We start from the raw sequence: 24,952 nt of genomic DNA, 5'->3' as shown, positions 1-24,952 counted from the left end.
TTTAGGACGGGGAAAAAAGAGACGGAGCAAAATCAAAAGGGCAAACAAAGGTATTGGAACAGAAGTAAAGCAAATGTAAAAGAATGTAGCTGCAGCCTTCCCTGCAACTTGCAAGCACTGCGGACATAAAGGGCAGTACTGAAATATTTTGCCCACTCACACATTTAGGTGGTAATCCATTATTATGCGTAGCAGAGGATCAGGCTCCTTTGTAACATGATGAGTACTCTGGTGCAGTGTCATGTCTCATTTTGAAGTGCCTTTGATGGTGTGGCAGAGTGAAGCTGCAAAACAATATTTATTGTTTCCATGACAGTCTTGATGATGTCTGATTCGTTTTGTCGGCAGTGGCTTGATGTGCACCGGGTGGCTAGAAACAAAAAATGTACAAAAGGTTCATTTTCACCTTAGCCTGCAGCGACAGCTGCAGAGTAACAACTGCATGTGTTGTGATACCTGGTTTGCTCTTCTTGACTGTTTCATCCAACTTCCCTGAATGTGAAGAACACCTTCTTCTTTGAATCCATAGGTTCTACTCTTCACCATACAGCATCTCCACTAATCGGATGATTACACAGACCTCAATCACGCCCTTCATTGCTGCCTCTCCTGTCTCCACATATCAGGTGAGTAGACCTTCTCAGAGTAAGCCTTGGGGTTCTGAATATCTTAATCAAAATGAACAGACTCCTGACAAACATGTCTGACAGAGTGCCTCATACATGACACTATGTGCTCTTCATCACATCTTGTATTGTCCTTTATTCACTATGGTTATTTTATGAGTGTTATGTGTGTATGTCTTTGTACTTGTAACCCCTCATGGTCAGGTCAGGAAGCATTCTGTGGTTCCCTATGTTGCTGCATGCACCACACTGCGTTAACACCTTGGGTCCTGGATGGCAATCATCCAAGCATACAACTGGCCCATCTTCACATCTCGAAACTAGCCATCTATCTTCTGCAGCCAAGTGAAATATGGACGTCCTCCTGGCTGATTCAAGCTGTTGATGTCCTCAACACTGAGGCAACTGTGTGCCAAATGTTATATTTGATGATACATCACAATACAAGTAATAATCAATCAATCAATCAATTTTTTTTATATAGCGCCAAATCACAACAAACAGTTGCCCCAAGGCGCTTTATATTGTAAGGCAAGGCCATACAATAATTATGTAAAACCCCAACGGTCCTCCTCACCTGAATCTCAGTAAGCAACTGCCTGTTTGATACAAAGTCATACCAGCGGTACTCAAGGATCCTCTGAAGAGACGTGATACCAAAGACATCTAGTCATCACCTTAGGTCTCTGGTTAGTGCCCAAGTCTCACAACCTTACAGTAAAACAGGAAACACTTAGACTCGGAAAATTTCAACCTCCGTTCCCCTGCAATGGCATCAGCATCACCAAACACCTCTATCCAATTAACTCATGACTCCATAAGCTCTTCAGAACTGTCTCTCGATCTCAGAGGTTGATGACCCAGAGACATGAACGCCGTTGCCAAGATAAGTGACTGTTTCTACAAGTACAACCTGTCACAGAGTTACAAATTTGATCAGGCACACCCACTCTGTAATTGATATCAAAACCAATTTTATTAGGGATTTTAGCTTTGTTTGACATATGGCCTGTCACAAGTACCCAAACAACCTGATTAGCAATTGATGTCATTTGTCTTGCGCAGACACGTGCATTGCCTTCTCATAAAACTGATCAGCATATTGGTTTGTGCTGTAGCTCTTTATAGTTATAACATATTGATGTTGATGAACAATATCCCAAAGGTGACATATCTGGTGAATGTGCACATTATGGAAGAAGTAGAATATTTTGACCTGCCAACAACTGGGTCACGAGACCATATGTTGTCAAGCTGAAAGGTGACATAATGGCAGCACATGAAGGGTCTCCTAGGACTCAGGATGTCATGACAGTATCAGTGTCCAATCAAAATATAATTGATAAAATGCAGGCTTCCATTCCTGCTCAGACCAAAACTCCACCATCACTATGAGCCACTCTGTTCACAGCAATAACAGCAGCAAAGCACTCACCCACTCGCTGCCATGCTCACCATCTGTCTGGTACAGCTGAAACCAGGATTCTTCTGTGAAGAGGACGGCTCTCTAGAGCACCAGCAGCTATCTGAGCCCACTCCAGTGATTATAACACACTGCTTTTTATTTGATGCCGTGACAGCATTTCCTAAGATGATGTCCTAGGGATTCTTTGATTGTGCAAAACAACTGTTTCATCAGGTGAAGCAGCCTGATATGGGTGTCCTTGGTTGTCGTGGTAACACGTGATCAACACTGGATGTGCTTCCAAAAGCTCTGAAACAATGTTTCAGAAGGTGTTGGGTGAACAAATGAATATCCATCATCCTGACAGGAGCTTTTTTCCTGCAGCAAACATGCCAAAGGCACAATCTCAGAATGTTTACACATCTGGGCCCATATCCATTAAGCATCCTAAGGCTAAAAGTAGCTATTAGTGATGTTGTTCTAAGAAAAATCTTATAGAATTCCTCGTATTCTTTGACAATTCTTAAAATTTTCACTCTGTAAGATAAAAGTTATTCACAAAGCATTTTAGGCCTTAAGAGAGCTCCTAAGGTGAAAAACTGTTAAGAGGACGGAGAAGGAATTTTAAGAAGACTAAGGGTGTCTTAAACAGGCTAGATGATAGAAAGACAGAAAGACAGACATTCTATGTATGTTGAATGGAATGGCAGTGATTCAGTAACACGCTAGTATGTGTTGACCTCATCAGGAATGAGCTTACTTTTCCCACCCTCCATATTAACACAATAACGCCTGATATGAAGGTCATCACAACATTACAATACCTGGCTACGGGAAAATGTAAATTGCATGGATATATATATATATATATATATATATATATAAACACGAGGTTTGCGTCCTTGACACTCTTCTTTACGGAAGCGAAAGTTGGACGACTCAAGCGGTACAAGAAGCCAAACTCAACCCTTTCCATATGAGATGCCTACAAAGGATCCTGGGCATTATCTGGATGGACAGGATCACAAACTCAGAAGTCCTCAGGAGGTCAGGATCTCAGACTATGTATGCAATTCTCAGTGAGTGTCATCTGAGATGACTAGGCCATGTGCGCCGCATGGACGGAGACCCCATACCAAAGGATTTACTGTATGGCCAGCTTGAGCACGGAACCCAGCAAAAAGGCCGCCCACATCTACGATACAAGGACGTCTGTAAGAGGGACCTCACGGCAGCACATATTGACACTGAGTCTTGGGAGAACATTTCCCTAAACCGCACCTTGTGGGGGTCCACCATCAAAACCAGGGTGAGAAGGGCGGAGGAGGATCGCGACAGACTGTGAAAGTAAAAGAGAGAAAAGCAAAAAAACAAACAGCTCAGCATACTCATATGTTTATCTGTGAGGGCTGCAGCAAGGACTGCCACTCGAGTTTTGGACTGTACAGTCACCAGGGAACCTGCTGCAGGAGGGGGCCATCGTCTGTTCAGACGAAGGGAGGATGATGATGATGATGATATATATATATATATATATTACTGATAACTATTCATACTTTTTTTCCTTTATCTGTTTGCACTGACAAAGGAGAAACTCTCCAATCTCATTGTACACTTTGTATGAGGACAATAAAGGGCATTCTACTCTATCCTAAATTCTATGACAGTCATACAGTTCTTAATCTCAAAGTAAGTGATGCCAGCAGCCAGAGCCTAAGCTCACCTGTTTGAGAAGAACTTCATTACAGCACTTACCAGCGCTTCTCACAGCACGGAGAACAAACATAACAATAAGCTAATCAATATAATAATCGACATGTGAATGAGGTACGTTCAAACATTCTGAAGAGGTGTAACAATTCATTTAATTTTGCTGAGTTTCTTCATCACGACATTAAATTATTTTCACAATTACACATTTGGTAAATACAGTCCAGGTTATATGATCAGTTGATTTTACTGTTCATTCATAACTAGGACCATAGAGTGCATTTGGTCTTTTTTTCTTTCCCTTTTTGTCACAGCCAGTCATAGCTCTTAGAGGACTGCATCATACCTAGCAACAGGGTCAACCCCGCCTGCTCACACAGATAAAAAGTTCTGTCCTCTCCTTGCTCAGAGTTGCTCTCAGACACCTCCTGGATTCCTTTAGGCTAAGTTAGGAGCTCTCTGAGAGGACTCAGAGATGCTTTGTGGATACGGGTTCTGGGGTTTTGTGTTGTTGAACAAAAACTGCAAATTTTAAAGTTGTCTTGTATTTTCACCATAACAAGGAAAAATTATATGGGGCCATTGTTGTAGGACAACAATTTCAAATGTGTGTGGAGAATTGTGTAACTGTACAGTGCATGTGGAAACTATTCACAACACTTCACTTTTTCCACATTTTGTTATGTTACAGCCTTATTCCAAGATGGAGTAAATTCATTTTTTTTCCCATCAAAATCCTACTCACAATACCCCATAATGATCCCACTGGGCCACTCAAGGACATTCACAGAGTTGTCCTGGGTCATTGTCCTGCTGAAAGATGAACCGTCGCCCCAGTCTGAGGACAAGAGAACTCTGGAGCAGGTTTTCATCCAGGATGTCTCTGTACATTGCTGCATTCATCTTTCCCTCAATCCTGACTAGTTTCCCAGTTCCTGCTACTGAAAAACTTCCCCACAGCATGATGCTGCCACCACCATGCTTCACTGTAGGGATGGTGCCTGGTTTCCTCCAAACGTGACGCCTGGAATTCACACCAAAGGGTTCAGTTTTTGTCTCATCAGACCAGAGAATTTTTGTTTCTCCTGGTGTGAGAGTCCTTCAGGTGCCTTTTGGCAAACTCCGGGTGGGCTGTCATGTGCCTGTTACGAAGGAGTGACTTTCGTCTGGTCACTCTACCATACAGGACTGATTGGTGGATTGCTGCAGAGATGGTTGTCCTTCTGGAAGGATCTCCTCTATCCACAGAGGAATGCTGGAGCTCTGACAGAGTGACCATCAAATTCTTTGTCACCTCCTTGACTAAAGCCCTTCTCCCTGATCTCTCAGTTTAGAGAGGTGACCGCCTCTAGGAAGAGTCCTGGTGGATCTGAACTTCTTCCATGAACAGATGATGGAAGCCACTGAGCTCTAGTGACCTTCAAAGCAGCAGAAATGCTTCTGTTCCTTTCCCCAGATTTCTGCCATGAGACAGTCCTGTCTCAGAGGTCTACAGACAATTCCTTTGACTTCATGGGACCTTATATGTAGACAGGTGTGTACAAATCATGTTCAGTCAACTGAATTTGCCCCAGGTGGGCTCCAATTAAGCTGTAGAAACATCTCAAAGATGATCAGTGAAAGAAGGTGGACCTGAGCTCAATTTTGAGCTTCATGGCAAAGGCTGTGAATACTTATGTACATGTGATTTCTTTTTTTTTTTTCTTTAATAAATTTGCACAAATCTCAACACCCCCCCCCCCCCCCAAAAAAAAAAAAAAAAAAACTTTTTTCACATTGCCATTATGGGGTACTGTGTGTAGATCTTTTAGAAAAAATATGAATTTTATCCATTATGGAATAAGGCTGCAGCATAACAAAAAGTGTAAAAGGTGAAGCACTGTGAATACTTTCCAGATGCACTGTACCTGAATCTGTGCCTGCATAATGTGATTGGTAAATGTGGAAAGGAATATTTAAATGCGTACTGAGATTTACAACTGCAGATGTGCTGCAGCAGAAGTATAGCATATATATATATATATATATATATATATATATATATATATATATATATATATATATATATATATATATATATATATATATATATATATATGAAAAGTTCAGATGCAAAACCCAATAAGTCCTTTTTTTTCAAATGGAGAAAAATGCATTTGAAAATGGAGATTTAAAGGAAACTCTCTGCAAAAATGCACAGACTTTCATCAATAACATGAAAACAGTTTGTTAAAATTCTTTCATATTTTGCACACCTATGGTCCCCTTGACGGCCAAGTACATGTTGACATCAATTAATAATTTATGGTTTTGGAGATACTGGGTTTTGCATCTGAACTCTTTATACATATATATATATATATATATATATATATATATATATATATATATATATATATATATATATATATTGTACAAGTAAAATTGCGAGTGCTGCCTTAGTTGTGATTGATGCCTTGTCTTTATTTCCAGCTCAAAATACTTCTCTACACATTTATAGATTTGCCTACATGTGAAAATGTCAGTGCATCTCAATGCAAAAGCATCTGGAGATTTGTCTGTGTGGTTTACACTCGCCCAGTATGTGACACCTCCACAGGGCAGTGTTTGAAAGGTGGGATGGATGAAGTGTGGTGGGGGGGGTACAACTCTGGGTACCCAGAGTTGCTGTACTTCATGAAATTCAAGGATCGCTTCCAGGTGAGGACTGGTTCCAAATTTTTAGATTCATCAGGGTAGTATGCCTCAGACCTTATCAATTCCTTTTGTCAGTGTCGCTGTGTTTTTCTGACAGTCCCACACTGCAAAAACCTGTGTGTCATGATGTCAGACACGACTGCATGATGTCAACCAGTGCATCTAGCAACAAGGAAAAAGTTGCAGTGATGCTGAAAACTTGTTGGCTGATGTTTTTCTGCTAGTAAACTTGACAGGAATTGATAAGGAATCAGACTGATAACAGAATCAATAAAAATCTTATCAATTCCCATCACGAGGCCTTTACAGATTTGTCTACACACATGCAAATCTTGTGGAGGCAGAAGTAGTTTGTGCATGTGCTTCCAAAACATGCCCCATTTTCCATGTACATCTGGAGTTGGATGAAGAGGATTTGGTATAAGACAAGCGCCAAATCAACAGGCAGATTGTGTTGTGACAAAGCCAAAAGAAATCACGATTACTTGATTTCTAAATCTGATTACACAAATTGAAACACAGCTCCCCACAGACAATTAAATGGACTGAATTTATATAGCACTTTTCTATCTGCATCAGATGCTCAAAGCGCTTTACAATAATGCCTCACATTCACCCCGATGTGAAGGTGCTGCCATTCAAGATACTCACTACACAACAAGGGGGGTTAAGGACCTTGCCCAACGGCCCTTAGTGATTTTCCAGTCAGGCTGGGATTTGAACCGAGGATCCTCTGGTCTCACTTTTACCACTAGGCCATCACCTCCCCTAATTGCCAGTAATGGCCTCAATGTAGTATAGAAACTAAAAAAATTAAAAAGTTTTCAATTCTGAGAATTTGTACCCACAGTTCACATGAATAACCAAGCTGTGAGATGACATTAATTAGAGGCTGATACCTAAAGATCTTTTTCTTCAAAGCTGTAGTAAAAATGCACCCTACCTCTCTAGCTGACGTTTGTTTTGTGTGCTTTCATCCACGGTGGCAACACCAGGGGCTTCATGCATAAAACATTGTGTGTAGATTCACGATTAACACTGTGTACGCATGTTCTTTTATAAAGCTGTGTGCCTGTATGGTTCTCATTATGAGCCTCAGTCATTGGGACATTGCACACACATGCACAAACCTGCTATCCACCCCCATCTTTAGCCATGAGTGGATGTAGACACTGCCTCAAATAATCATATGCATAAAAACCTCTGTGTCTGGCACTCCAAACCTGGGTGCTTTTCTTCACACAGCCCACAGAAAACAACATTACAATGGAGAAAAAAAAAAAAAAAAACAGAAAATGAAGTGTAGTTTCACTGAAACTCAAACTGAGACAGCTTTTGGAGAGGTGGAGAAATGGAATATGTTTCATTTGCGGGCCTCAGATTTGTTATGACTAACAAAAGAGAAGACATTGAATTGGAAAAAAGTAACAGAGAACTCCACCCAGTTAACAAACTAGAAAACGTGAGCCCAAATTTGAGATAAAACATGAAACAGAATGGAAAATGAATTAAACAGTTGGTAGAATGTGCAGCTGGATATAGTGGCAAAACCTTACATCCTTTCAAACACAAGGACAAAATTTTGCACCACAAAAAGTGACACAAAGTTAAAACACTGCTCCAGAGTGTTTCAAAACCTGTTTCTAACACTGTTCCAGAGTCCATATTGTGTTTCAAAACCTGTTTCTAACAGTTCCAGAGTACATATGTTGTTTCAAAAGCCTGTTTCAAACACTGTTCCAGAGTTCATATCATGTTTCAAAACCTGTTTCTAACAAACACTGTTCCAGAGTCCATTTCATGTTTTAAAACCTGTTTCTAACACTGTTCCAGAGTCCATATCATGTTTAAAAACATGTTTCTAACACTGTTCCAGAGTCCATATCGTGTTTCAAAGCCTGTTTCAAACATTGTTCCAGAGTTCATTTCATGTTTCAAAACCTGTTTCTAACACTGTTCCAGAGTCCATATCGTGTTTCAAAGCCTGTTTCAAACACTGTTCCAGAGTCCATTTCATGTTTCAAAACCTGTTTCTAAGACTATTCCAGTGTCCATGTTGTGTTTCAAAACCTGTTTCAAATGCTGTTCCAGAATCCATTTCATGTTTCAATATCTGTTTCTAACACTGTTCAAGAGTCCATATCATGTTTCAAACCTGTTTCAAGTGCTGTTCCAGAGTCCATTTCATGTTTCAATACCTGCTTCTAACACTGTTCCAGAGTCCATATCGTGTTTCAAAACCTGTTTCAAATGCTGTTCCAGAGTCCATTTCATGTTTCAATACCTGCTTCTAACACTGTTCCAGAGTCCATATCGTGTTTCAAAACCTGTTTCAAATGCTGTTCCAGAGTCCATTTCATGCTTCAATACCTGCTTCTAACACTGTTCTAGAGTCCATGTCATGTTTCAAAACCTTTTTCTAACATTGTTCATAGTCCATATCGTGTTTCAAAACCTGTTTCTAACACTGTTCCAGAGTCCATTTCATGTTTCAATACCTGCTTCTAACACTGTTCAGAGTCCATATTGTGTTTCAAAACCTGTTTCTAACACTGTTACAGAGTCCATATCATGTTTCAAAACCTACACTGTTCCCGAAGAAGACGTCACAATGTGGGCAAATATTCAACAGAATATTCAACACAATTGGAAACTGAAACTGGAATGAAACAAAACATAGTATGCGTGGCTGATGATTGTGCCAAAACTTGTTGGTTCTACATGATTCTAACTTGAAACATCACTCGAGTATTTCAAACCTCTTTCAAACACTTTTCCAGAGTCTGTGCTCGTAAATGAACGACGATTTTGAATTTCATATTTAAAGGCTCCAGTCAGCAGAGGGTCTGTATGTCCACGTGCTGTAAGTTGCTTGAAAAACAAATGCACAGTTTTAGTTGTGAGCACATAGACACAATCGCATCCAGGTTAAAAAAAAATACTGTAGAAGACCCAATTTCAATTCAGTTTCAATTTATTTTTATTTATATAGCGCCAAATCACAACAGAGTTGCCTCAAAGCGCTTCACACAGGTAAGGTCTAACCTTACCAACCCCCAGAGCAACAGTGGTAAGGAAAAACTCCCTCTGAGGAAGAAACCTCAAGCAGACCAGACTCAAAGGGGTGACCCTCTGCTTGAGCCATACTACAAACATAAATTACAGAACAATTCACAGAACAAATATACAAGAAATGCTATTGGCGCACAGGACAGGAGGATCGCCAACAGGAATACAACTCCGATCTCTGGATGGAGCTGCACCTTAAACAGAGAAAAAACAGAATCAGGCATTAGAAAGACAAAAAATACTGTATAATTCGCCAGCATTAAACAACAATAAAAACAGAGAAATACTAAGGTGATCGTCGGCCGCTAGCCCTAAACTTCACTAAAAGACACAGAATTTAGGTAAAGTTGAGGCCGCAGCCCGCTCCAATTACTAATAACATGAATTAAAAGAGTAAAAAGCGTAAAACAAAACTGTACCAGTATGCTAGGCATATGAAAGGGAAAATAAGTGCGTCTTAAGTCTGGACTTGAAAATCTCCACAGAATCGGACTGTTTTATTGACGCAGGGAGATCATTCCACAGAACAGGGGCATGATAAGAGAAAGCTCTGTGACCCGCAGACTTCTTACTCACCCTAGGGACACAAAGTAGTCCTGCACCCTGAGAACGTAAGCCCGGGCCGGTACGTAAGGTTTAATTAGGTCAGCTAGGTAGGGAGGTGCCAGTCCATGAATAATTTTATAGGTTAGTAGCAGAACCTTAAAATCTGATCTCACTGGGACAGGAAGCCAGTGAAGGGATGCCAAAATGGGTGTAACGTGGTTGTACTTTCTGCTTTGTGTCAAAAGTCTGACTGCAGCATTTTGAACCAATTGGAGACCACTAATGATAGACTGCAGTAAACCAGAAAATAGAACATTGCAGTAGTTCAATCTAGAAGAGATAAATGCATGGATCAGGGTCTCAGCATCAGCCATAGTCAGGATGGGATGAATCTTCGCTATATTTCGCAGGTGGAAGAAAGCAGTCCTAGTAATATTTCTAATGTGGAGGCCAAAGGACAACGAAGGATCAAAAATTACCCCAAGGTTCCTCACTTTGTCAGTGTGATGTATGACACACGAGCCGAGGCTGAGCGTTAACTGGTCAAATTGATGCCGATGTCTCACTGGACCAAGAACCATCATTTCAGTCTTATCAGAGTTTAAAAGTAGGAAGTTTCTAGACATTCAACTTCTCACTGCTGCAAGGCAATCTTCCAAGGATTTTATGTGAACGAGATTACCAGCAGTTATCGGCATGTATAACTGAGTATCATCTGTATAACAGTGAAAAGTAATCCCAAAATGCAGCAATATGTGCCCAAGGGGTGCTATATAAAGGGAGAAAAGCAGGGGGCCTAAGACAGACCCCTGTGGAACCCCAAATTTCATGTCACTAAGGTTAGAAGTAGTGTTACTGTACAAAACACAGTAAGAACGACTGGTCAAGTATGACGTCAGCCATGCAAGGGCACTCCCAGTAATCCTAAAATGATTTTTCAGCCTATCAAGTAGAATATGATGATCCACTGTATCAAGATAATGATGCTCTTTTATGCATTAATTCCTTGTACACAAACATAGATGCATGTGCAGGACACACGTGCATCCTGCATGTGACAAAGCTGACTTCAGGGACTTGTTCATGCTCATGTTCGGGTTGGGCACTTGGGTAACAGCAGAAGATCAAAGTGATGATGTGTCCAAGATGGGCTTTGATGATGAAACCTCCCCTGTGAAACAGTAATTATTCAACTGTATTTCTCTCTGTGGTTTTCATATCGTTTTATAATTACAGCATAACATCTCACATAGTGGATGATCGGTTCCTGCTGTAATGTTCTTTAAGACACACTGCTGTAGGGACTGGTGCTCTGAAAAGGGCTTGTAAAGACTTGAGCTAATGATTAATTTTCTCTCTTCTTTTCTTTTGGTTTTCTCATTTCGCCCCCTTCCTGTGATTCTGTCTTCCAATTGTCGTTCTTTATGTTCTGGACTCATCCACTCTTTACCCACTTATAACAATCTTCTTTTTTGATCTTCCATTTCCTCTCATCTCTTCCCGACCTCCTGTCTGCATTCTCCCACTCATCCCCATCCCCTCCTTTCTTAATTACTTCATTTTCCCCCTTTTTTATTTGATTCCCTTTATCTCCATTCAAACTGTCATCACTTCAAACGTTTCCTCATCTTTCCTGTACTTTTAGGTCCAGAGTACGTCTTGGATGCCGCATCAACAATACGTTATGCAACCTACAGTAAGTTTGGTGAACCCAAAACCACCTTTTCTTACCAACATATTTATAGCCTTTGTATGTCACCACCTCTGTGTGTGTGTGTGTGTGTGTGTGTGTGTGTGTGTGTGTGTGTGTGTGTGTGTGTGTGTGTGTGTGTGTGTGTGTGTGTGTGTGTGTGTGTGTGTGTGTGTGTGTGTGTGTGTGTAGACGTATCTGGTCAAAACTTAATCTTTGCTCGCTGGGAACACCTCGATCACTATTGTGAAGGTGTCATAATGGCAACCCTAGATTATACAGGACCAAAACTACATTACATACCATAACTTAAAGCTACAGTGTGTAGGATTTAGTGTCCTCAAGTGGTGAGGTTGCAGATTGCATTATGCCATCTCTGGTCATGATGCTCATCAGTTTTTCTTTCACATTTTTGCTTTTCATGCTTCCTTGCTTTCTCTTGTGATAAGCAAGATCTATGATTTTCCATTTCACAAAACTGGGGGTCCTCAGACTTGCACTAGCAACCAGTACAACCACTGATTCCTCCAGGTGCACTCTAAGGGGACGCACTGCAAAATGTGAAATGTGGTGCATACAGTAAGTATTGGTGCATTCCATTTGTACTCAGAGGTGGAAGTTTCTCAGTTATGCACTCCCAGGAACAGCCACTGAAGTCATAATTTGTTCTTGCCAACTCATACGAGGTCTGTTAGAAAAGTATTGAACCTTTTTATTTTTTGCAAAAACCTGATGGATTTGAATCACGTGTGCTTGCATCAGCCAACCTTGAACCTTCGTGCGCAGGAGTGAATTTTTTCACGCCTGTCGATTGTGTCATTTGCTGGTAAGCAGCCTTTGTGTGAGGACATGTGTAGTGCGCTCGGCGGATTTTCATTGCAAGGAAAAAGATGGAACGACGAGCAGCGCCGCATCAAATTTTGCCAGAAACTGGGCGACAGCCAGGTGGAAACCATTCGGATGATTCAGATGGCTTTCGGTGACTTTTCAGGCGTGTGACTATCCGAGAAATTGTGGAAGAGGTGAGCATGTCACAGAATGTCCTGTGAGACTTCAACACGAAGGTGCTTTTGCTCCGCCGTCAGCAGCTTCCGTCACAATGGAATGTGCCAAAAAAGTGCTGATGTCCACCTCTTCCACAATTTCTCGGATAGTCACACGACAGTCCCACATCACCACAGCATTCACTTTGGAAATGATCTGGTCATTTCAGCATGTTGATGGCCGACCGGAGCGTGGCTCGCTCTCCACCGTTGTGCGGACGTCTTTAAACCAGTTGTACCGCTCCTTAATCTGTATGATGCCCAGAGCATCGTCACCGAAAGCCGTCTAAATCTTCCGAATGGTTTCCATCTGGCTGTTGCCCAGTTTCTGGCAAAATTTGATGCGGCGCTGCTCCAGTCATTCCATCTTTTTCCTTGCAATGAAAATCCGCCGAGCGCACTACACATGTCCTCACACAAAGGCTGCTTACCAGCAAATGACGCAATCGACAGGCGTGAAAAAATTCATGCATGCGCACAAAGGTTCAAGGTTGGCTGATGCAAGCACACGTGATTCAAATCCATCAGGTTTTTGCAAAAAATAAAAAGGTCCAATACGTTTCTAATAGACCTCGTACAAACCCCATGTACTCAAGTTTACAATCCATCATGGCTCCTCTGAGCAGCAATGACACTGAAAGCTGTATTTTTTTAATGCTTTTGGCACTTCTGTCTGTTGTATGTCCAGTTTAATAAACTTGCACACAGTACTATCCTACCACTGTCTATGGAAAGTTGCTGAATATTTACCGCGTAAGGTGGTGTTTATCAACTGATGCCGCTAATACTGGCTAACCCAGTAGAAGTCCTGGTTACAATAACTGGTTACACCAGTTTGCTACAAACACTCCTAAATCCTACCCACTGTAGCTTTACCTCAGCTGCTGCATTGTGGTACATGCTTCTTATGACTGTAAGTCATAACAGTAAGGGAAACCGGGGCACAGTCAAGCAAGGGGCACAGTGAATCAGGCCACAGTTAATCAGTCTAGAAAGTGATTCACTAAGCCCCAGAATCAAGTGGATGACAAATATTACTTGTTGAAGCTTATACATTTATTTTTCTGTGAATTATTTCTATAATTTGTGTATATAAACAAACAGAAATGATGACAGTTGTATTTAGTATAGTTTCTAAAGGACTTATATCACTATATAAGACACTCACACATTACAAAGCTGGTTTGCTGGATTATAGTTCGTATATGCATCAGCATATATTTAATAATTTTGAATAAATCATTATAGTCATTAGTTTTGTCATTATATTCTAAGTTGATTCACTGTGCCCTGGGCAGTAATTCACAGGGCACAGTGAATCAAAAATTTTAAAATCGATTTTAAACACCTGTAAATTACACTTGGGGAGAAATCAATAACACAGCCTTATAAACAATAACTTGCTGTGTTAAATCCACAATAGAATGACCTAAACCTTTGCATAATGTGTTTATGCTGCCACAAAACAACATTTCTGATCCACTGTGCCCCGGCTTCCCCTATTTGATGCCTCTTATTCATCTACCATCACGAGGGTCAGATGAAATGTTCTGCCTCCCACGTGATTATTTCAATATTAATCAAGATACTGGTACCAATCGCATATGTGCTTACAGTTTGGAATGTTCTCGCACCGTGCCTTTTCACACACTTACGCCAACTCCAGAGAAGTTTTTGCTTCCAGTCAATGAAGAAATCTGGTATTTTTCTCGGCACCTCTGCAGCTTTTGCAGTGTCCACATATCGGTCAGAGTTGACAGTGTTGTCATGTTCCATAACGTCTGTGAGGACTATGCCATCGTACCCGAACTTGATGCTGTGCATCTATTTCTCTTATGGGGCACCTGCTACGGGCCTTGTCATTTAGACCCATCATGGTTGGATTCTTGCCCTTCAAACTCCTTGCCCACCCCCTGATTGTACTGACATCCACACAGGCATCCCACAGATGACACTCATTCAATGGTTATGTCCTCGAGTGCACAATCCTGTGTTGTGAGGAATTCAGTAGCAGCGCGTTGTTTAGAAGACATGCCCATGTACGCTGCCATTTCTTAAATTGCCATCAAAAGTTTTGTTTTGTGTAGCAACAGTCATTATTCTTGTACAGTTTCACTTCAGTATCTTGCTTGTTATTGGAATAATGGTGTTGGAGGCAGAACTTTTCACCTGACCCTCATACAATTTGCATTAATTTGTACATGTTTGCTGTAACATCTGGCATGATGAGTCCAACTTGGTTCACTGTTTTTTCTTGGGGAATGTCCTTAAAGGGCTTTGTTATATTTGTTTTATTTCACTTTACATAAAGAAGAAACTGTCTCGGTCAACATATAGCCAGTACCTCCAGTTTCAGTTTTATTTACGCTCATCACACAATCAAAATTAAACAACTATATAAATCACTGTTCAGAGCCCAACTCATTGGTAGGTGTCATTTTTGTATTTTGTGCAAAGATATGGAACAGGCCTCAAAGGGTGCCTGTGACCTTAGGGCTATAGGTTCAATTCAAATGTGTCCTTATATGGCACATTTGATACACCTAAGACATTCAATGATATAAAAACACCTGCTAAATATCTATTATCCAACAAGAACTAAAATTTGTGGCCACAATTTGTGTTTGCTGATAAAACTCCAAAATTCCATTCCACTGGTTTCCTATAAGAAATCAGACTATATTTTATTAGGTTTTTGCAGGCAATTGATCGTGGAGCACCATTATTTTTTTCTGGGTAATCTGGTACATACACCCCCCCCCCCAAAAAAAACAAATTTTATTTTAAAATTTGGGCTCTAACTCGACAATTTGTGTTTTTTATTTATTCCATCCATCCATTTTCTGTCCCCACTTACTCCAGTTAAGGGTCACGGCGGGCTGGAGCTTGTCCCAGCAGTCATAGGGCATGAGGCGGGGTTCACCATGACCAGGACACCATTCTGTCACAGGGCCACATATAGACAAACAAACACATTCACACTCACATGCACACCTACGAACAATTAAAAGTTTCCAATCCATCTAACCTGCATGTCTTTGGATGTGGGAGGAAGCTGGAGCACCTGCAGGGAACCCACACAAACACGGGGAGAACACGAAAACTCCACACAGAAGGGCCTCAGGTGGGAATCGATCCCAGGACCTGCTTGCTGTGAGGCAACAGTGCTAATCACTAATCCACCGTGCTGCATTTTTATTTAATTATTTTTAGTGAAATACATGGAAAATAGAGAATGTTTGAACCAACTTAAAAAAGTGTTACAATTTGTAAAAACCTGAATGAATTAAGTTGTTTGAACTTAAGTTTGAAAATTAAATCAACTCTTACTTACAAACTTAAGTTCAAACAACTTAATTCATTCAGGTTTTTTTTTACAAATTATAACACTTTGTTAAGTTTGTTCAAACATTCTCTTTTTTTCAGTGTAGAAGAAAAAAAACATGTTTGAGATTTGTTGGAATAGAATATTTGGACATTTTAAAATTGATTTTCTGTTGCCCTCCTGACTGAATCTCTGTCTGTCTGTCAACACAAACAATACTGAACAACATATCCTAGAAATCATGAAGCGATCATAATCATATGAGCCTCATCAACTTTGAGATGGTGGGTCAGGTTCAGTCTTTTCAAAGGGATTAAGCGAGCTTGCACTCATTCTTTTGCGAAAAAAACACCAGATCAGAAAAATTGAGATCTACTGCGTCGAATAAGTCAGAAAAATCTTCAAACAACTTAAACAGATAAGATGACTAAAATCCATGATAATAGCTCGCCTCCTAGTGGGCTGAAATTAAACTACAAGCAGAGCAAGCTGACCTCTGTAAGAATAATCAGCAAAAATAACTATACCAGTCACACTAAAGCTAATAGAGCAAAGCCTTATTACACATGAACTGTACAGATTTATCACAAGTCTTTATATATGAACATGGCTTTTTTATGTGCTTTTTTTATTGTGGCAAATCCACCAATAATCAGTGTATTACAATGACGGCACATACTGATATAACATACAGACGTGGTGCATGTAGGACTGCAGAACACCACTCAGCTGTACGGCACTATGCCACCTGAAGGATTTGGACCTACTTCAATTGTCTGAGTGCTTGTCAGTTCAAGAACACAAATGTGCACAAAGTTGTCTAAACCACAAAAATGTTTCTCCCCCAAGTTTGCATGAAGTGTGTATTGCCAGTATTCTGCACACCTCCTGCAGATCATCACGCACGCACCCCCCCCCCCCCCCCCCCCCCCCCCCCCCCACACACACACATGCACAGACACAGAGGCAGACCCCTGTCTTTAATGTTGCAGAGTATCATACTATACATTGTTGGTACAGCTGGAGCCACTCGTGAAGGAAATGAGAATCAGACAAGATTGATGTTTGGGCCACTGATATATGGCCTTCAAAGTGTGTCAGAGGAAAATGAGGCTTAATCAATGACTAATTCATTCAACCGTTGATCACAGTTTCAGCGGCTCTGCTCAGGTGCCGTTTTTGTCAGTAATATTATTACACTCAAATAAGACCATTTTTTTCCCATCCGGATACCCGTACAAGATTAATTTCTTCAAGAAATATGCTGTCTGATGGATATACATAAATATATACAATGAGGAAAATAAGTATTTGAACACCCTGCGGTTTTGCAAGTTCTCCCACTTAGAAATCATGGAGGGGTCTGAAATTTTCATCTTAGGTGCATGTCCACTGTGAGAGACATAATAAAAAAAAAACAAAAAATGGAAATCACAATGTATGATTTTTTAATAATTTATTTGTATGTTACTGCTGCAAATAAGTATTTGAACACGTACCAACCAGCAAGAATTCTGGCTCACACAGACCTGTTAATTTTTCTTTAAGAAGCCCTCTTATTCTGCACTCTTTACCTGTATTAATTGCACCTGTTTGAACTTGTTCCCTGTATAAAAGACACCTGTTCACACACTCAGTCAATCACACTCCAACCTGTCCACTATAGCCAAGACCAAAGAGCTGTCTAAGGACACCAGGGACAAAACTGTAGACCTGCACAAGACTGGGATGGACTACAGGACAACAGGCAAACAGCTTGGTAGAATCAATCAATCAATCAATTTTTTTTTTATATAGCGCCAAATCACAACAAACAGTTGCCCCAAGGCGCTTTATATTGTAAGGCAAGGCCATACAATAATGATGTAAAACCCCAACGGTCAAAACGACCCTCTGTGAGCAAGCACTTGGCTACAGTGGGAAGGAAAAACTCCCTTTTAACAGGAAGAAACCTCCAGCAGAACCAGGCTCAGGGAGGGGCAGTCTTCTGCTGGGACTGGTTGGGGCTGAGGGAGAGAACCAGGAAAAAGACATGCTGTGGAGGGGAGCAGAGATCGATCACTAATGATTAAATGCAGAGTGGTGCATACAGAGCAAAAAGAGAAAGAAACAGTGCATCATGGGAACCCCCCAGCAGTCTACGTCTATAGCAGCATAACTAAGGGATGGTTCAGGGTCACCTGATCCAGCCCTAACTATAAGCTTTAGCAAAAAGGAAAGTTTTAAGCCTAATCTTAAAAGTAGAGAGGGTGTCTGTCTCCCTGATCTGAATTGGGAGCTGGTTCCACAGGAGAGGAGCCTGAAAGCTGAAGGCTCTGCCTCCCATTCTACTCTTACAAACCCTAGGAACTACAAGTAAGCCTGCAGTCTGAGAGCGAAGCGCTCTATTGGGGTGATATGGTACTACGAGGTCCCTAAGATAAGATGGGACCTGATTATTCAAAACCTTATAAGTAAGAAGAAGAATTTTAAATTCTATTCTAGAATTAACAGGAAGCCAATGAAGAGAGGCCAATATGGATGAGATATGCTCTCTCCTTCTAGTCCCCGTCAGCACTCTAGCTGCAGCATTTTGAATTAACTGAAGGCTTTTTAGGGAACTTTTAGGACAACCTGATAATAATGAATTACAATAGTCCAGCCTAGAGGAAATAAATGCATGAATTAGTTTTTCAGCATCACTCTGAGACAAGACCTTTCTGATTTTAGAGATATTGCGTAAATGCAAAAAAGCAGTCCTACATATTTGTTTAATATGCGCTTTGAATGACATATCCTGATCAAAAATGACTCCAAGATTTCTCACAGTATTACTAGAGGTCAGGGTAATGCCATCCAGAGTAAGGATCTGGTTAGACACCATGTTTCTAAGATTTGTGGGGCCAAGTACAATAACTTCAGTTTTATCTGAGTTTAAAAGCAGGAAATTAGAGGTCATCCATGTCTTTATGTCTGTAAGACAATCCTGCAGTTTAGCTAATTGGTGTGTGTCCTCTGGCTTCGTGGATAGATAAAGCTGGTATCATCTGCGTAACAATGAAAATTTAAGCAATACCGTCTAATAATACTGCCTAAGGGAAGCATATATAAAGTGAATAAAATTGGTCCTAGCACAGAACCTTGTGGAACTCCATAATTAACTTTAGTCTGTGAAGAAGATTCCCCATTTACATGAACAAATTGTAATCTATTAGACAAATATGATTCAAACCACCGCAGCGCAGTGCCTTTAATACCTATGGCATGCTCTAATCTCTGTAATAAAATTTTATGGTCAACAGTATCAAAAGCAGCACTGAGGTCTAACAGAACAAGCACAGAGATGAGTCCACTGTCCGAGGCCATAAGAAGATCATTTGTAACCTTCACTAATGCTGTTTCTGTACTATGATGAATTCTAAAACCTGACTGAAACTCTTCAAATAGACCATTCCTCTGCAGATGATCAGTTAGCTGTTTTACAACTACCCTTTCAAGAATTTTTGAGAGAATAGAAGACAACAAATGTTGTGATTATTTATTAGAAAGTGGAAGAAACACAAGATCAATCTCCCTTGGTGTGGGATTCCATGCAAAATCTCACTTTGTGGGGTAAGGATGATTCTGAGAAAGCTCAGAACTACACAGGAGGACCTGGTCAATGACCTGAAGAGAGCTGGGACCACAGTCACAAAGATTACACTAGTAACACATGATGCTGTCATGGTTTAAAATCCTGCAGGGCAGCAAGGTCCCCTGCTCAAGCCAGCACATGTCCAGGCCCGTTTGAAGTTCACCAGTGACCATCTGGATGATCCAGAGGAGGCATGGGAGAAGGTCATGTGGTCAGATGAGACCAGAATAGAGCTTTTTGGTATCAACTCCACTTACCATGTTTAGAGGATGAGAACAACCCCAAGTAAACCACCCCAACCGTGAAGCATGGGGGTGGAAACATCATTCTCTGGGGGTGCTCTTCTGCAAAGGGGACAGGGCGACTGCACCGTATTGAAGGGAGGATGGATGGGGTCATGTATTGCGAGATTTTGGCAAACAACCTCCTTCCCTCAGTAAGAGCATTGAAGATGGGTCATGGCTGGGTCTTCCAGCATGACAATGACCCCAAACACACAGCCAGGACAACTAAGGAGGGGCTCCGTAAGAAGCATTTCAAGGTCCTGGAGTGGCCTGGCCAGTCTCCAGACCTGAACTCAATAGAAAATCTTTGGAGGGAGATGAAACTCCAAACCTGAAAGATCTAGAGAAAATCTGTGTGGAGGAGTGGACCAAAATCCCTGCTGCAGTGTGTGAAAACTTGTTCAAGAACTAGAGGAAATGTTTGACCTCTGTAATTGCAAACAAAGGCTACTGTACCAAATATTAACATTGATTTTCACAGGTGTTCAAATACTTATTTGCAACAGTAACATACAAATAAATTTAAGAAAATCATATATTATGATTTCCGGATTTTTTTTTTTTTTTTTTTTTTAGATTATGTCTCTCATATTGGACATGCATCTAAGATGAAAATTTCAGACCCCTCCATGAGTTGTAAGTGGGAGGACTTGCAAAATCACTGCTTCAGTGATTGTAGCTGAAAACAAAACAGTCCACCAATTTTCCGTGTGAAGTTATGCTGTGTTTGTATTGCGCAAAGGCAGGCTGTCCCCCTTAAGTGGTCAAATCCCACGATGTCATGCAGGGGTTCAAACGAGACTGCGCTGCCCTATTGCTCCTGGTGTGTAGTGCACGCCTTGCATGGCAGCACCCTGACATCAGTGTGATGAATGTATGAATTGGTGAATGTGAGGCATCATTGTAAAGTGCTTTGAGCTTGTGATTCAGATGGAAAAGCGTCACATAAATGCAATCCATTTACATCGGTTAAGAACCTACTACCCAACCATTACTCTAGTATGTACTTAACGTAAGTGAACAAGCAGCAAGGACACAATTTGGACATGCTCCACCTGGATATTTACAGATGGTGCATACCCACATAAACCATGAAAGGTTCTGTTTTGTAATGGCAGACCTCTCTTTTTTCCCCGAGAAGTTTTTCCCCTTTTGTTTATGAGGTGGCACCTGCCTCATGGGATAGGGTAGTGTAGTCCTTTTGCACACTGCAGAAATAGTAGTTCTTCCTGGTAGCATTCAATTTATACTACAACTAAATGCGTAGTGTAAAAACACTAAAAGTGTCTGGGTACCCTACGGATTGTGTGATCCTGCTAATATGCGTATTAGATTCTTTTGTATATATGGAAATACTTCATCTTAGCTTCTTGTGTTGATCAAAACTGTGATAAAAGATTTTGAATGGGCTAATTTTAACAGGTAACTCAGTCTTCTTAAATTTGAGAAGAGATGATCTATAGATTTATTTGGAGAGCTCCAGCTTGGTTTGTGAGAACCCTTGTACTCACTGTAGCAAAGCCAAAAGTCCCTGTGCACCTAAAAGACACGCTTTCACTGATTAGCTCGTCTACCTGCCTGAAGACGTGAACTAATTAGGATCAGATGGTTAATTGGACGGATGGAACAAATATGTGGGATGGCTTTAATTCGCTGAAGCCAGTGTTTTCCACCTCTGTGTGCTCATATTCATGTGTGGGGCTTATATCTATCTACCTGCTTCTGTATGGACAAATTTTCTGTTTAAAAATTTTCGGGAATTCTCGGGATTTCGGGATCTCTCATCTAACCCAGTCTGTGATTATGAATCTTTGAGTGCTGATGGAAAGGATGACAGCATGGATAAGAACACTTCAAAAAGTTTATTTTGCAGTCTGACTGGACTCACCGAACAGGTGAAGGATTCTAACATCAGGAAGGAGCTCAGGGAGGAACTGGGACGCTAAGAAGCCTGTTCGTAAGGTTCTGTTGTCTTATGAGGATTCCACCTGGATGGAAAGATAAGAACACCTTGGGATCCTCCAGTAGGAGTTGACTCTGGGAAATAACCTCTTGGATATCATTCACAATTTGGATGGGATTAATTTTATATGGTGAGGTAGAGTGATGTAATTTTACTGCAGGACACCTGTACTATTTATGGCTGAGTCGCATGGGATAAGAAAGATTTGTATAAATAACAGAGATGGGAGTGGCTATTCAATAAACAGGCCTGACTCACCACCACCACCACCATTCCCTAAAATTAAAAGAAAATTACATAATAGAATGGATTAGTCCCTTTCCATCACCTAGCTTCTGTTAAGTTATCTGTCGGCTTCAGGATTTGTTTTTTGGGGGATGCTGTTTGAGCATTGAGGTCCATCACTCTGTGTGCTAAAGGAAGAGCTCCAAACATCTCTAATACAAGCACAAACCAGATAAGCCCCCTTACACTGATTTTACATTCAATGTGTGGCTTTATTTTTGTAATCTGCATGCAGAGGTGTGCTGTTCGCAGTGCATTCTGCGCCAAAGCAGAGCAAGTGGTCCAAAAATGCACATTGAGGGAGCGCACGGAGGTGAGGCGCTGACATGAACACTAGTTGTGATGTGTGAACAGATCAGTATAGAAATTCTGAGTAAATAAAACTCCACCATGTATATAAATTCTTTGCTATTGGTGCTGTGAATGCCTTCCAAATTTCTCTTTAAGCTCCTCCGTACTTGAGATAAATGGCAGAAAAATCCTTTATCCAAAATCCTGACATCTCTGTTTGCATGGGATTATTATAACTGGAGGTAATTTTTTCAGGTCCTTTTACAGAAGATAAAAGGCGCTGGAATATTTTTATTTACAGACACGGGAGCCCACAGTCAATAAAACTGCCGGACATGGTGCATTCAGGATTTGAACAAAAACATCTGAGGAAATAGTCCTGTCTGGAATGGACAATAAGTCAGTTATTAACACAAGGTTGTAATATGGTAAATGGACTGCATTTATATAGTGCTTTTCCATCTGCATCTGACGCTCAAAGTGCTTTACAAATAATGCCTCACATTCCCCCCCGAAGTGACTACACACCGAGAGCTATAGGGGATTAAAGACCTTGTCCAAAGGCCCTTAGTGATTGTCCAGTCAGGCTGGGATTTGAACCAAGGATCTTCTGGTCTCAAGCCCAACGCCTTAACCACTAGACATCACCTCCTAGAAAAAAAAAAAAACTGAAATGCAAGTTTGCTTTACTTGTGGAATGACGATCACAAAACTTCAGATTATTATCAAAGTAAAATTTATATAGTAAACTTGCATAATTCCATTGCTTTAAAGTGAAATTGTGAGTTATACGGGAATGAATACAGAGATGCAGCACCGGTGTAGAATATGAAGCATGTCTGGAGTGATTGCAACACCTTGCACAATGTTTAAACACGTAACAGATTCTGTTGCTCGCCCTTGCAATCGTTCTCCCGGTGATTACGACTGTCTGACAATTCCTTAAGCACTCATGTCATGTCTGATTAAAATGGTGTCTGGCAGAAAGGATTACACCATTCTGTAAATGTGTTTTTAAACAAATGTCCTGTCTCATTATTTGGCAGACGGCTTGATATGACTTTCTAGCGCATGGTTGGAGACGCAGAGAGCGAATACGGGCTGTTCGAAAGAGAGAGGACAGAGGAGAAAGGCACACACGGGGAAAGCAGAGGAAAGAAGGGATTACAAAGAATAAATTGGGAACAAAGAAAAGAAAACAACTGCTGTAGAAGCATGTCTGGGCTGCGTGAGCTTGTTCCCATGTCTTCTCTCTGCGTCGTCAAAGTCCCTGTTCGACAACAAAGGCAAAGGCTGGTCATTGTATTTCCTGGATACAAAAATCTTTGCAAATTAGAGCTGTATTATGGAGGGAGACACTGCTGCTTAATTCATTTCCTGTGATAACAGAGGCTTGACTGGCTGCTTAACACCACAGTTCCTGGTAACTTTGATTAATGCTGGTGTAACGATAGACTCAGGTCACGGTTTGGTTCAATGCGCCATTTGAGGTTGCGTGGTTCAATCAATCAATCAATCAACTTTTTTCTTATATAGCGCCAAATCACAACAAACAGTTGCCCCAAGGCGCTCCATATTGTAAGGCAAGGCCATACAATAATTATGAAAAAAACCCCAACGGTCAAAACGACCCCCTATGAGCAAGCACTTGGCCACAGTGGGAAGGAAAAACTCCCTTTTAACAGGAAGAAACCTCCAGCAGAACCAGGCTCAGGGAGGGGCAGTCTTCTGCTGAGACTGGTTGGGGCTGAGGGAAAGAACCAGGAAAAAGACATGCCGTGAAGGGGGGCAGAGATCGATCACTAATGATTAAATGCAGAGTGATGCATACGGAGCAAAAAGAGAAAGAAACAGTGCATCATGGGAACCCCCCCACAGTCTACGTCTAAAGCAGCATAACCAAGGGATGGTCCAGGGTCACCCGATCCAGCCCTAACTATAAGCCTTAGCGAAAAGGAAAGTTTTAAGCCTAATCTTAAAAGTAGAGAGGGTATCTGTCTCCCTGATCTGAATTGGGAGCTGGTTCCACAGGAGAGGAGCCTGAAAGCTGAAGGCTCTGCCTCCCATTCTACTCTTACAAACCCTAGGAACTACAAGTAAGCCCGCAGTCTGAGAGTGAAGCGCTCTAATGGGGTAATATGGTACTACGAGGTCCCTAAGATAAGATGGGACCTGATTATTCAAAACCTTATAAGTAAGAAGAAGAATTTTAAATTCTATTCTAGAATTAACAGGAAGCCAATGAAGAGAGGCCAACACGGGTGAGATATGCTCTCTCCTGCTAGTCCCCGTCAGTACTCTAGCTGCAGCATTCTGAACCAACTGAAGGCTTTTTAGGGAACTTTTAGGACAACCTGATAATAATGAATTACAATAGTCCAGCCTAGAGGAAATAAGTGCATGAA

The 24,952-nt window shown here is 41.1% G+C and overlaps 1 protein-coding gene across 4 annotated transcripts in view; it reads left to right on the top strand.

The window, feature by feature from the left end:
• Positions 1–24,952, top strand: part of LOC117514716 (RNA-binding motif, single-stranded-interacting protein 3-like) — a 459,452-nt gene that overhangs the window by 394,498 nt on the left and 40,002 nt on the right. For all 4 annotated transcript variants that reach the window (XM_034175281.1, XM_034175279.1, XM_034175282.1 and 1 more), the window contains exons 9-10: positions 530–626; positions 11,699–11,749. In XM_034175281.1, coding sequence (XP_034031172.1) covers positions 530–626; positions 11,699–11,749 — 148 coding nt within the window. The remainder of the gene's footprint in view (positions 1–529; positions 627–11,698; positions 11,750–24,952) is intronic.

This window comes from Thalassophryne amazonica, chromosome 7, assembly GCF_902500255.1.
Source record: "Thalassophryne amazonica chromosome 7, fThaAma1.1, whole genome shotgun sequence".
NCBI lineage: Eukaryota > Metazoa > Chordata > Actinopteri > Batrachoidiformes > Batrachoididae > Thalassophryne > Thalassophryne amazonica.
The sequence above is the reverse complement of the archived record's forward strand: the minus strand, read 5'-3'. Positions and strand labels throughout refer to the sequence as shown.